Source organism: Stigmatopora argus, chromosome 24 (assembly GCF_051989625.1).
Source record: "Stigmatopora argus isolate UIUO_Sarg chromosome 24, RoL_Sarg_1.0, whole genome shotgun sequence".
Taxonomy (NCBI): Eukaryota; Metazoa; Chordata; class Actinopteri; order Syngnathiformes; family Syngnathidae; genus Stigmatopora; species Stigmatopora argus.
The window spans coordinates 3,706,782-3,721,122 of record NC_135410.1 but is presented as its reverse complement, the minus strand read 5'-3'; the positions used below and the strand labels follow the sequence as shown (position 1 = coordinate 3,721,122).

At 40.3% G+C, this 14,341-nt stretch overlaps 1 protein-coding gene across 23 annotated transcripts in view; it reads right to left on the bottom strand.

Annotated features, from left to right (window-relative positions):
* The window catches only part of nek1 (NIMA-related kinase 1), an 81,372-nt gene that overhangs the window by 21,210 nt on the left and 45,821 nt on the right, over window positions 1-14,341 (bottom strand). For 19 of the 23 annotated variants that reach the window (XR_013298453.1, XM_077594675.1, XM_077594694.1 and 16 more), the window contains 8 exons: window positions 10,330-10,425; window positions 10,123-10,260; window positions 9,995-10,048; window positions 9,677-9,914; window positions 8,900-9,004; window positions 5,523-5,687; window positions 3,397-3,582; window positions 3,207-3,309 (listed from right to left, as the gene is read on the bottom strand). Coding sequence is in view for 22 of the 23 variants with exons in the window: in XM_077594675.1 (XP_077450801.1) it covers window positions 3,207-3,309; window positions 3,397-3,582; window positions 5,523-5,687; window positions 8,900-9,004; window positions 9,677-9,914; window positions 9,995-10,048; window positions 10,123-10,260; window positions 10,330-10,425 (1,085 nt within the window). In the remaining variant the exon portion in view is untranslated. Of the gene's footprint in view, window positions 1-3,206; window positions 3,310-3,396; window positions 3,583-5,522; window positions 5,688-8,899; window positions 9,005-9,676; window positions 9,915-9,994; window positions 10,049-10,118; window positions 10,261-10,329; window positions 10,426-14,341 lie in introns of all 23 variants that reach the window. The other 4 variants (XM_077594689.1, XM_077594691.1, XM_077594682.1 and 1 more) reach the window with 3 other exon arrangements.

Here is a 14,341-nt window from a genome sequence, read left to right as displayed (position 1 = left end):
ATTTGTACTCCCTATTAAAACCATGAGTATGGAGGTGAAAATTGGGAATGAGGGGCGGCTCATACGCGAGAAATTGTAAAATCAAAAAAAATTATGGCAATTTTAAGGGTGCGGCATATCCGCGCGGGCGGCTCATATGCAAGTAAATACGGTACTCAAGTATATAGTTAATGAGCACACGTGGTTTCACACATTAGTCAGTAACAAGATCTCTATTACACAGAGCTGTCAATGACCCAGCGCAATGGGCTATCTCAGACAAATCCAGCAGATGCTGCCTCTAAGGCATAGAATGTTGATGCCATTCTACAGAACAGGGGCTAGATTCTAGGTCTAGAAATGCTTTGGAATACAGAATAGAAGTGGCCGCGGCTCAATTCTACGTGTATAAATGCTTTGGAATACAGAGTAGAAGTGGCACGGTTCCCCCAAAACTGTACCTCACTTTCTGGTGATGACCCACAGGTCAAGAGAAACCCAATCAACCAACTATCGTCATGGGAGCTGACCTTCCCACAGAGACGCCTATCACATACTTCAGATGGAGAAGGCTGAAGATGGCTCTGACATAGTTTCTGAGGCCAAAGCAATCTCTGAACTTGCTCGTTCAGGGAAAAATAGTTTTAATTAACCATAGCCACTTGAAGCATCAACCAGAAAATGATAGGCAGACAAGTTACTCTAGAACAGGGGTCGGCAACCTTTAACACCGAAAGAGCCATTTGATCCTGTTTCCACGGAAAAGAAAATACTGGGAGCCGCAAATACTTTTTGTCATCTAAAATGAATTTATTTATGAACGCATTTATTAGAAAGAAAAAACATATTTAAGAAAACAACAACTTCCCTTTCATGCTTTGGGGTTCATCCCAGCCGTACACTTATGAGTGTTTATTAATGTTTGTTAATGTTTATTGTTAGACCGTTTTTCTCCACAAATTAGGCATCCTGGTAGGCCACTTTCATCAGAGGTAAATGCCAATGAAGCTGCACAGGCATCATCGAATGCTCTATTTTCTTCACATATTTTTCCTTTCTTACATTTCTCCATACTTGGCCTTGCTGCAGTTGAAAGTTGCGTCAAATGGACAGCGTTTTGGCGGGTATTACGCTTATTTTGAGCAACGAAAAACAATAAAATATATTTATTCTAATATGTCAAGATCAAAATAATCTTCTAATTTAGAACTAAAATATTAAAGAACTAACACAAATTAAGTACACTTCAGTTAAATACTTGTTACGTCTTTGGCGACGTCGTGGCTTGGAAACCTGGAGTGGACACGAGTGCAGAGAAGCAGGGAATGGACGAGGGAATGAGTGCTCTAACGTACCTAACAACGTAGTTTTTATTTTTTTAATTATTTTTCCAAGCCACTCAGAGCCGCAGTATAAGGGTGAAAGAGCCGCAAGTTCCCGACCCCTGCTCTAAAAGATCAAGAAATGGCAAAGAATTTCATAATTTGTTGCAAACAAGGACAAAACTTTTCAGAATAACCGGCAAAGTTGCAATCAGCGTTATCTGGTACCAAGAGAAGCAAGCTGACTATATTGTTCTCACTGATATCTAACAAGTACGCCGAACATGAAATAGGTGTAGAGTCTTATTCTCGTATATGACTAGTAGTGCCATTCTTTATTGTTGTTATCAACTGTCCCCCTGGCACATATCCAGGCTTCTAAGATGAATGTTAGGGGTTTTTTCAGACTTGATCACTTATGCTGAAGATGCAATAATTATTGATGACTTTAGTGGGTATTCACATCTGCCCCATTTGGTCCCAATCAAACCTAAGAAGTCTGTGGTGCTCACCTTTTTGGGTGGTGTGAATATAAACAGGCGAACTATAGTATGGGAGTTTTATATGGAGCAATGAGGAGACGAAATGTTGTCTAACATATTTAGACATAAAATCAGCGTTGTATAAATTCCCTCTGATTGATTGATAATTGGAGCACTTGTGCCACAAGCTGGAGCTCCTTGATTGTTTATGCTCATATTTTCCTGTTGTTTCCCCGTCCATATCATTTTGGCCAATAATTGAACGATGTTTGCACATGCATAGGTTTGTTGTTAAATCCTAGGTCACTTCCAAATATGGCAACAAGAAAAGACACTGCAAAATAGTCCAGGCCAAATGTATTTTGAATATGCCCAAATATTTATGTAATCATCCAATCAGAACATTTTAGTGCAGCATTTCAGACTATATTTGACGCTTTTGTTTTTGCGCAGTCAATACATTAATTCATTACTATATGAATTACCATTCATATAGTAATGAATTGACCTATGACAGATTTGTTTTAATCTGGGGTTATGTCAGGCCACTACGTCATTAAATTCAAAGATCTAGTTTAATGTAATCTTTCAGTTGATCCGAGTTATAGTAACCACAACATCAATCCCTCAACTACTAATGTGTCTTTGAGCTATGAGCCATGGTCATCGTTCCCTTTTTTTATGCTGAGTCAATTGACAAGCTCACAAACAAATTAAATAATGCGTTCCATAACACTATTGACGCTGGGTTATGCTGCATCCTAAAAGATATACTTCTGTTCAGAGGGGAAACACAGGCACTTAAACAGCCATGCAGGAAACCTGAGTGCAAATGGCGTGCAAATGAACAAGAGGTTTTTCTCTCAGTCATGGAGTGATTACCTGTGGAAATACAATGAAGCTCTTATTTCAGATAAAACTAAGTACTTTTCTAAATTAACTCATCTTCATAAAAATAACCCCGTCTTATTTGATACAGTGGAAATGTTATCCCAACAATAGCTCCGTTCATTTGTTACACCTCATTCAGCCAATAATTTCTTGATTTTTTTTTTACACTAAACAGAGCACAGGCCCTTCCAGGTCAATAAACCTTGATCCACAAACTGCATCTTATCCAGCCCCATGACTTTGAATCCACCTGTGTGTTTACCTCCCTGTTGTGACGGAAAGAGTTAAAAGATCAAACCCTCAATCCCTTGAATAAGTGTTCATCCCCTCAGGCTGTATGTATGTGTACATCTTCTATTATGTAAATAATAATAATAAAAATAATAATAATAATAATAATAAAAAATAAAAAAATAAAAAAGACAAAAAGTGTAAACTCGAGAAACTGCAACAAAAACACTCTCTATTAATAATTTACAACCATTATTACAAAACATTGTAGTTTTACAGTGATTAAAACATTGATAGTTACAATGGCTGTTGGTCTTGTTTCTCCCATGCATGATGCAGGCCCATTGAAGTATGTGACACTTCAGGAACATCCTCCCAAAGCATTGATTCCACATCTTCTGGATCTAGCAAAATACAGATTATTTATGTACCAAAAATCTATTTAGTATGTATTACTCATATGACAACATATAATTAAATTAAATACTCACCTTGGATCTCAGCAATACTTGAAGGCAGCATGTGTGCTTCCATTTCACTTAACTGTTTTGGGTCTGAGACATCTGTTGTTGGTACATATTCCATCAGTGCCTCCACCTCAACATTGGCAGTTGTCCTTTTCTTCAAACTCACATCCTCTCCAGGTGTACTAATTGCAACACTCTGGTTTGGATTATCTAAGAAATTGTTGATTTCAGCATATGAATTTGCAGCATAAATGTTATAATAGTTAATCCACCATTAGAGATATGCATTTCCAATATTTCTTTTTTGTAAAAGGATTTGCAATAGACTTCATTGGCTCAGAGATACCCACTTGAATTATTGATATAAAATGGTTGTTTACTGTGTGATTTTGTTGTTACTGTGTTGATAACTAATTTGTTCTTAAATTGTTATAAGTATTGTAAAAATGCAGTGATAAACAAGAAAACATCTCTCATCTCATTTTCTGAACCACTTTATCCTCATTAGGGTCATGAGGGGTGCTGGAGCCAATCCCAGCTGTCTCCGGGCCAGAGGCGGGGACACCCTGAATCAGCCAATCGCACGGCACAAGAAGACGGACAACCATGCACACTCACACCCATACCTAGGGGCAATTTAGAGTGTCCAATCAGCCTACCATGCATGTTTTTGGAATGTGGGAGGAAACCGGAATATCTGGTGGAAATCCACGCAATCCCGGGGATAACATGCAAACTCCACACAGATGGACGACCTGGATTTGAATCCAGGACCCCAGATCTGTGAGGCCGACACACTAACCACACGCCCCACCGGACACAAGAAAACAAAGTTGTATTTTTAATTATTTAGCTAATGGTATTAATCATTGATCAAGGAGCTTAAATCTTGGAAATGACAGAATAGATGTAATACCCGTATTTGTCCGCCAGATGGCGGAAAGAGCTCGTTCGTCCACTTTGTAGTACAGTGGTACCTCGTCATACGACCGCTCGTCATACAAAATGCTCGTCTTACGGGGGAAATTTCGATCGAATAATTCGCCCGTGATGCGGTCAAAATTTCGTGATGCGACCAAGCCAGGTGGCCATGGCATTTTTTTTTTGCATATCTTTCGTGTATAACAATATCTACGAGAACGGAACTAATTAATTCAGACGAGTTTCTCATACGACCAGGAAACGCACAACGCGCGGGCAAAAAGAGGGCTTTCTGGGTAATGAAGTGTACTCGTGCACACAACACCCATAGGCAATGGCAACCTTTCTCAGAATAAAACTTCATTACCCACAATCAATACGTGGGAGCTCAACTATTGTATTTCCTGTTATTCTTTCTCAGGAAAGATGCTCCCGCGATCGTTCTTTAAAGACTATTTCTTGTTGGCAAGTGGTCGTGCGTTATCCTATTGTGATGACATTTGTATGCGACATTATCGGAATATTTTGAAGGGTAGACAAAAACAAACAACTCTTGATGCGTTCGTTTTGAAGACTTCGGCGGAGCGGCCAGGTGGTGTCAACCCGTAGAACTACGTAAGGTAAAAAAGATTACAAAAAATTTAGAATTTAGTTTTGTTTGAAGTTACATTAAACGTTGAGTGTCTGTATATAGTTATCCAAGTTAATTTAAATTCAAAAAACTCTTTATTTATTACTTTGTCAATATATGGCGAATTATAAGAAATAAAACATTTTTTTCAATCCAATATACTGTTTTTGGTGTTTTTTTCAGAGTTGGAACGAATTAATTTGTTTCCCATTCATTTCAATGGGAAACTTCCGCTCGAGTTACGAGAATCTTGTCATACGAGCTCAGTCCCGGAACGGATTAAGCTCGTATCTCGAGGTACCACTGTACATTTTCGACTTTTACGTGTGCCCTATGTGTGTGTGTGTGTGAAAATATGTGGCATGTTGCATTTGTACAGTTTTTAATCGCTTAATAAGGTGAATTCAAAATAAAATAATGCATGAGGAAATGCATTTACTTTTTGGGGGATTTCGTAACTTGGATCTTTTTCATATCTTGCGTCACTCGTTTGCATATAAAAAAATTCATAACCTCAAACTTTCCTAGAGGCATTCAAAAGTAGAGGTATGACTGTTTGTACCTTATGCTATTTCAAGAGGGAGAAATTAATACAAACCAGGGCTAGCCTCTTTGTAGATGCCGACTGTCTCCATCAGCTGGGTAAGTGGCTGAGCTTCTGCCTCATGAAACACGTCGAGTATCTGACATTCTGGACTCATACCCCAAGCCTTCCTTTGACCTCCACCCTCACTCAATTGCATCACCTCACCTATGTTTTTTACTGAGAATGTAGACAAAAAGAATGTTGTTATAATGATAATTAAACAATCTAATCAATCTCTAAAGCTGAATTAACTCTGCATCTCTGAATTATAATCTGTAACTAATGCATGCAAAAAGCTAATTTCTACTGATTGCAATTTATTCCGTGATATCGCAAAATTGCACATGCGGTTTCGAAAATATAAGTGGTAGAATAGGTGGGACACACCATTTTGCAGTAGGTGGCAGTGTCCACCTAATTGTTGTTTCCAATCTGACATTAATCATGTGTACAGTAGGTGGCAGTATATCCTAATTGTTGCTTCCAATCTAACATTAATCAAAATGTGGATATAGAATTTCCTGTTTGAATAAACTTTGAATTTGTCATCAGGTAGCATAATCACGCCTGATGACCTCATCTCGATGCAAGAAAGTTGTTGCAAGTGCATCCGTTCCAATGCACAAAGTTGATGATTTAAAAAAGTCAAAATGAATGGCTACTTCCTTTAAAATAACATTTTATTACGTACTGTACTAGTAGGCTGGTTGGCCCATGGTATCAGTGTGAGTGTGAATGATTGTCTGTCTCCTTGAGCCCTGCACTCGGCTGGCCACCAATTCAGGGTGTCCCCTGCCTGCGGCACAGTTAGCTGGGATAGGCTACTGCACCCCCCTGCGCTTCAGACAATGAATAAATCAATGTACTGTACATGTCATTTTTCATACCGCGCATCCTCGAAAGGATTGCTGGAACCCAACCCAATTGACTTTGAAAGGCAGATTACACCCTAGAGTGGTCGCCAGTCAGCAGCCATAGGGCACGCAGAGAGACAAAAGACCATCCGTACTCAATCATAGCGCCACCAGCGGGAATCGAGCCCGCGGCTGCCTGCACCGAAATCAAGTGAGTGAACTTCTACAAGACAAGGCAGCTGATAAAACACCTGTTTAAGTGTTTCATTTAATCTCAGGCAAAATCATGTAAACTGAAATGTTAAAAAGTGGTGCCAGTTAATATTTTTTTCTGGAAGCAAAACGCTAATATAAATTGTCAATTCCACCTACCTATACATTATTTAAACAAAAATAATTGCCATTTTTGTTTTTTGAATTTTTTTTACAATTTATTGCGTATAAGCCTCCCCCATGATTCCCAATTTTCACCTCCATATTCATGGTTTCAATAAGGAGTACAAATGTGTTACTTTGAAGGGAAAATCTCAAGAAAAATCATCCCAAGTGGTATTTCTTGGGATGGTTCATATTACTCCAATAGTTGTCACTTTCGAACAAGAAATACAATGGAAAAAAATCAATATTAGCGAGTTAGCGTAGCGTTACGATGTTCTTTGATAGTGCTGGGACACCTCATGTACCCAGATACTCCGGTCAGAGAGTGAGATGAAGGCACACAGATGATTATTCAGCTACTTTAATATCAAATCCAAGTAATTGACAATGTAGAGCATTCTTCTGAATCAAACTCAGCTGGAAACGTTCGCAGTGCTCTCTACTAAAGACTACAACTCACACTACAACTATAGAACTGCAAGCCTAGCTGCCTGAACGAAAAGAAGGATATAACCTGCATTTTAATGAAAACAACGGAAAACATAGGAAATTTATAACAATCAAAGTGGAATTTTGTTTTATTTCAAAATCAAGGCTTCTCGCGTCTGGCCAGTCACGTCATCGCCCTAGGAAAGATGGCTGCCTGGGACCCAGGTAGGATGGCTGTGCCCCGAGCGAACAGTGACAGGAACGTGAGTTTTTTGACGTTTTATGCAAGATCCGTTTTTTTGTCTTGAATTTCATTCATAGATGTCACAATAAATTTTGTCTATCGTTTTATCTGTTTATCTTTTCTCTATTTTGAAATAAATGAAAGTATCATCCAAATTCGCTTGCATCATGACGTCACGCGCTGATGCAACGGCGCCATTTTGTCATGACGTCATCGTGTCACGGCGCCGTCAATTTGCAGTTTTTTTGCATGTTGTGTTTTTATGCGCATATAAGCTGTACCCTCGATTCAGTTCTCATTTTTTCTCTGACAAAAGCGGTTTATATGCGTGTCAATACGGTAAATATTACAGCTATAAGCATATCAAAAGACTAATGTATTAATATCTAAAAATAATCTGTATAAAAATTTAAGCACTGAAAATACTGTACTCAGTGAAAATAGTTCCTCTCCGCTTGATATAAATACAAAAAAGGGTTAATAGGGAGTTTTAGTCCAAGCCCTTGAAGGGGAATAATATCCGCGATATTCGAGAGATTACTGTACTCGCCTGACTAAGCATGGGATGGAAACATGTCAGGTAACAAAACGAACTAAACCGACGCAGCCGGCATGCGCCACCGGACCACCGGCCAACCGGCTGAGAAATAAAAGTTCCACTTTGCTCCTCTGCGCCGTCAATTGGCCGTCAAGTGACCTCTATTTTTGGATAAGTGCAACAACGTCAGCCCACTGCCCGGATTTATATGGAATCTCAACTTCCACCCCGGCGTCCCGCCATCCTCGCGAGCCAAAGTGCTCTATTTTCGGATAAGGCCGATGCCTGATGGCGTCGGGCCGTAATGGTGTCCAGAGCTTGCACTTTTGCATATTGCACATTTCTGGGACATTCCACCGTCAACTCCGCTACCACAAATCGCTACCCGGAATCCACTGAGCGAGGTCTATTTTCGCTTTAGTCGTTTTTATGGCCTCCGCCATAACGTCGCCCGGGACTCGCATTTCTGAGAAAAATAAAAAAATTAAAAAAGAAATCGCCATTTGTCGATTCTTTCTGCTGTCCAATTCGCCAAGCAAGTGCTATTTTCAAATACGCGCCACGGACTAAGGTTGTACAGGGTTAGCATTTCTGATAAAAATCCACCCTCACATAGGCTCACATAAGTTCTATTTTCGGACAAAAAGGAAAGGTGGCCTTGCAACAGTGTAAACACCTCGTGTGACACCAGGCTCCAATCTGGGCCAGAAGCTCAGTGAGGCAGACATACTTTCAGTTGCTCTGTGTTGTGTCAAAAATACTGGACAAATAGTATGTTTCAGGTGATTAGTTATATTTAGAAAACTGGACATGACCAGTTTATCTGGATAAGTGCTTTAAATCATTAACTTTCAAAGTCCTAATTCAGATATGATATCTTTTCTAACATCCACAATGTAGCAGAAATTATCTTACTGTTTAACTGTAGTCTGAGATTGTAACTCACCCATTGTTGGAATGCATGTCTCTTCTAGAGTTTGTTGGGATACAGGGAGAAAAAATGGAAGTTGCTCTTGCCATTTTTTTCTATCTCCAACAAAAAGTGGATGATCTAGTGAAAGAAGCGCCAAATATCAGATAAAGCAATACTAAAGTATTTCTCAAATTCATAAACACAGGCAATAATGTTAAATCTTTTCCATCAGTGATTATGTAAAAAGGCAGTAAAAAGTTATATGAAACACTGAAAAAAAAGATCAGTTACACTTCAAGTACAGTAGTGCCTCTACTTATGAATGCTTCTACATTCGAAATATTCAGGTTACGAAAAGCCCTGCTAGGAAACATTTTGTTCCAAGATACTAAAAAAAATCCAAGTTATGAAACCACTAAAACGTAAATACACTTTCTGTTGTCTTGTTTTTTTTTGTGTTTCTTTCTCATTGACTATCTACCAACACCTCACTGGCCTACCACTCACTAGAAGGAAGCTGCATCTCCATGATCCTGGAACCAAGGTTAGCATGCTGTTGGCAGACGTCAGAGCGAGTCCGTGAAGAGGTAGCGGTAATTCAATGTAAAATTTGTCTTTACTTATGAAAAATACAAGTTATGAAACCACTTCTGGAACAAATTAATTTCGTAAATAGAGGTGCCAATGTATTTTCATATTTTGACTTCAATTTGATTAATTATAAGAATAACATCAATTAAATTTACCTGTTGCAGAACTATTAGATGGAAATGAATATTGTAAGCTTGTTTGTACTAAGGTTCAACTCACTGGATTCAGTCCAGCAGGACTCCTCCAAGACCGTTTGAGAGTCACAAAGTACGGGGAGTTCTTTTGGATCCCACTTATTGCTTTCTTCAATGTATGGAAGGTTTCCGGAATCGAATAGTTTCTGTTGAAAAGTAGGATTTTGCTCTCCAGCTGCAGTGGTTATCAATTCTAGTGCATCCACGGGACTTTGAGCTTTTAGATTTTGGTTAAGTCTGTTCAAGATATGTTTCTTTTCACTCTAACAAAAGAAAGAAATAACCATTGTTATCTCCCAAAATCATAAACAAATGATTAAGACAAATATAAACAAAAAAACACCCGAATGACAGTGACAGCCTCTGTGCCAGGCAGGTTAGCTTCTAATGGCGTCATCTGTGAAACACAAATGGCTAATATGAAGGAAAAAAAGCAAATGTTTATTAAGCTTTGTGATAATGGATACTAACTGCTCCAACATTCTTCAGGGCAACAGTCATAGATATAACAGGAGTAGGAGACTCTGGCAAGGTTGAAGATTTGACGGTTGTGGATTTAGAGGTAGTTGATACAGTAGCTACGGGAAGCCTTTCCTCCTGTGCTGCAATCTACAACAGATTGAACCTGATAACCTTGGTAATGATTATGAGGAGGAAGCACAAAGTTTAAGTACTTACATGATCGTTCCATGCCTCTTTTTCTCTTTGATTAGCCTCTCTTCGCTTCTTTTCGAGTTGCTCTTTCAGTATAGCATCACGGGCATTAGCTTGGACCTGGAATTGACATCTTGATATTTAGACTGGGGCTAAAACACTTTTTCAGTTCTTATGACCAACATGAAAACTGAACAAAGAAAACTTTCTGGAAAATAAATATTGCTCTAATAAATTCAACTAAAGTATCTTCCACACTAAGTCTTATTTTTTTTAAATACTTTTGCCAGGGGTTCGACTTATGTATGAAATTATTCACACAATATAATATCACTCTCCCTATTATTTAACACGGAACCACAATACGGAGCTGGTCAGGAGCGCCAGCTCTGTTCTGGGCTGTCCTTTGGACTCTGTGGAGGAAGTGGGAGAGCGGAGAATGCTGACCAGGATGATGTCCATCATGGACAGCACCTCCCACCCCCTGCATGAGTCTGTGGAGTCCCTCCGAAGCTCCTTTAGCAATAGACTGCGGCACCCTCATTGCAGGAAGGAGCGCTTCCGCAGATCCTTCCTCCCATCAGCTGTCAGGCTCTTTAACAAAAAAAATGGCTGAGTGTTAAGACCTACCGTATGCATGCATGTACATTTATGTGTATGTATGTATATATGTGCTAAGCAACACGCTTATTTATTTATATATTTATTCATGTATTTATTTATTAACTTTCTTATTACCTATATATATATATATATATATATATATATATATATATATATATATATATGTATATACACCCTCTTGCTACTGTGACAACGAAATTTCCCGAATACGGAATGAATAAAGTTATCCAATCCAATATGGCCTGTGTTGATGATTTCAACATTGGCAGCAGGTGAACCTTCGGCTTATGCTTTCAGGGGTCGCCACAACTAAGTAGTAGAATTGCCTGTAACTTATATATTTAAAAAAATTCAGAAGGGCTTAACAAAAAAAATGTAGTCAAACCTAATCTATATCAGCAGATAGGTTCCAAGAACTGCCACAATAGATGAATAATCGTGATGTAGGGACAGTGTTTTTATGGTGTCTCTTTCCCCTATGTGACCTGTTCCTTGTGATTGCCCATTTGAGATAACCTGTCATTTTCCACCACTGGTGTATCTCCTGCTTGCTGCCTCTTGTGTGACCCAGGTGTTTCTGATTGTCTCATAAACCAATGTTTGTCTATTTAAACCCTGTGTATTTGTCAGTCCTTGTCGGATCGTCTGTGTACCCACGTGTTTCCATGTACTCTTGCTATGTACTGTGCTCGTTTCCCCGTGTCTTCCCAGAGGGGTGGTTTTGTTCTTGGTTTTTTAAGCCTTTGTTATTTTGAGAACTTTTGAGAAGGATTAAAGTTTTGTTAGTGCACTCTCAACCCCGGCTCCGCCTGCTTCCCTGCGTTTGGGTCCTACCACGCTTCATGCTCCTGAATACCTAACAGAATGATCCGACCACCTACGGACCCAGCGAGAAGCCGTTGGCGTGAGCTCCGACGACAGCAACAGCCTGCCCATCACCTACCTACCGACAGCTCTCCTCCCCTCCCGCTCATGCTATCCTCCCTGTACTTTCCACCAGAACATAAGGTTCAACCTCCATAGCCCTCCGTCAGTCCACACTTTTACCTTGAGTTGGTTTCAGACTTTTAAGATTGTGAGGATGGTCTGGAGCTGGTTAACCTGCTGGACTCGGACTCGGATATTGATTTCCTGGCCCGGTTTTGTTTGCGACACTCTTTCCAGGAGAGTTACCCCGGACACTTTCCACGGACCCATACCTGGGCTCCCGGTTGGCCATTTATAGTGCCTCCGCAAGGCAAGGTGGCCGGCGTGGAAGCTCAGGTAGGAGTTTTAACCAGCGCTCGCTAACAACTGGGGTCATATTTATCTTTTCTTTTGGGGACGAGTCGCGGAGGAGGATGACGGTCATGCTGCGCTGGCCACCTGGAGGCAGCGGCGAGCACTGCGGCGACGAATGAGGAGTGGGGCGGTTATCGACACCCAAGCTCCTGAGTCGGCACTCCACTCACCAGCACCAGTTCAAGCTGCCTGCTCACCAATGCCAGTTCTTGGACCCGCCTGCTTGCCAAAGCCAGGACTCCAGAACTGTGAGGGCGACGCGCTAACCACTAATCTGCCGCTTTGTCAGGTTTTTAATCAATTATTTGAAATTTGAAAACAACACAGCTAGTGCCCACCACCAAAGGTGAAACGAAGAACAACCAATTAAAAACAGAAAATGTCCATTCAGCTCTTCCGCACGTCTGTTTTCCTTCCCTTTCTCGACTCCCACGATGCATTCATTAACAGTGGGTAAACACAACTTAGACAGTAAAAGCCAAATCGTTACAAGATCTTAGTCACTGTCCGAGCGTGGCGAGATACTGCAAAATATATCTTGGACACAAATTGAGCGCAAAGAGGAACAAGGGGAGATACTATAAAATATATATTTAAAAAGGCATCTAAGAGCGAGTGAACACCCGGGCAGGTGGCGAGCTATATGTAAAGCTTGTTTTATTGTTCCTACTATATGAACATTTTATGACGTCTGTTCTTTGTTTTGGATATAATCAAATCCAAGCCTCTGAAAAATGCAACTTATACTCCAGTGTAATTTACCGTATTTACTTGCATATAAGCCGCCTCCGCATATAAGCCGCACCCTTAAAATTGGGGACCTGCTTCCCTGCGTTTGGGTCCTACCACGCTTCATGCTCCCGAATACCTAACAGAATGATCCAACCACCTACGGACCCAGCGGGAAGCCGTTGCCGTAAGCCCACGACGACAGCTTCGCCGGTCCCACCTGCTTGTTTAGAACCAAAGAACAATTGTTGTGCAATTTAAAAAATGGGTGTTTAACAACTAAAAGATTGCGCTTACGCACTTAAAGAATGTAAAGAAATGCAATCACTCGTCTAATAGGATCCAACAGCCGTTTCTGGCCACCATAAAAAATCAATTCTCCACGTTGCACGGTTTGGACAAACGTTGCGAGAGAATCTTAACATACACACACCCATAAATCACGCTTTATAAGGATTATAGATCAAGGCTACTTGTGTCTGGCCAGTCAGAACATGTTTAACTAGGTTTAGACAGCAGCGCCCTAAGTAAGATGGCTGTGCACCGAGCGAGCAGTGACGGGAACGGGTTATTTCACGTTTTATGCAATATACGTTCGTTTGTTTCTTGAATTTCATTCATAGACGTCAAAATAAATTTTGTTTAGCGTTTTATCCGTTTATCTTTTCTCTATTTTGAAATAAATAACCATATCGGCCGCATTTGGTTGCGTCATGACGTCACGGCACCATTGCGTCATGATGTAATCGTGCCATGGCGGCATCAACTTGCAGTTTCGTGCATGTCGTATTTTTAAGCGCATATAAGCCGAACCCTTGATTCAGTCATCATTTTTGGTTTAAAAAAGCAGCTTATCTGCGAGTAAATACGGTAATTGGATTGGATAACTTTTATTCATCCCGTATTCTGGAAATTTCGTTGTCCCAGTAGCAAGAGGGTGAGGATGCAGAAATAGGAAAGGCATTTGACATAAATAGACAGGTAATAAGTAAGTTAATAAATAAATACATGAATAAATATATAAATAAATAAGCGTGTTGCTGAAGTATATGTATATACATACATATACACATACGTGTACAAACACATACATATACATACACACACATATAAGCACATATATACATACATACACACAGATGTACATGATGCATACGGTAGGTCTTAACACAGCCATTTTTTTGTTAAAGAGCCTGACAGCTGATGGGAGGAAGGATCTGCGGAAGCGCTCCTTCCTGCAATGAGAGTGCCGCAGTCTGTTGCTAAAGAGCTTCGGAGGGACTCCACAGACTCATGCAGGGGGTGGGAGGTGCTGTCAGCATCCTCCGCTCTCCCACTTACTCCACAGAGTCCAAAGGACAGCCCAGAACAGAGCTGGCCCTTCTGACCAGCTTATTCAGCC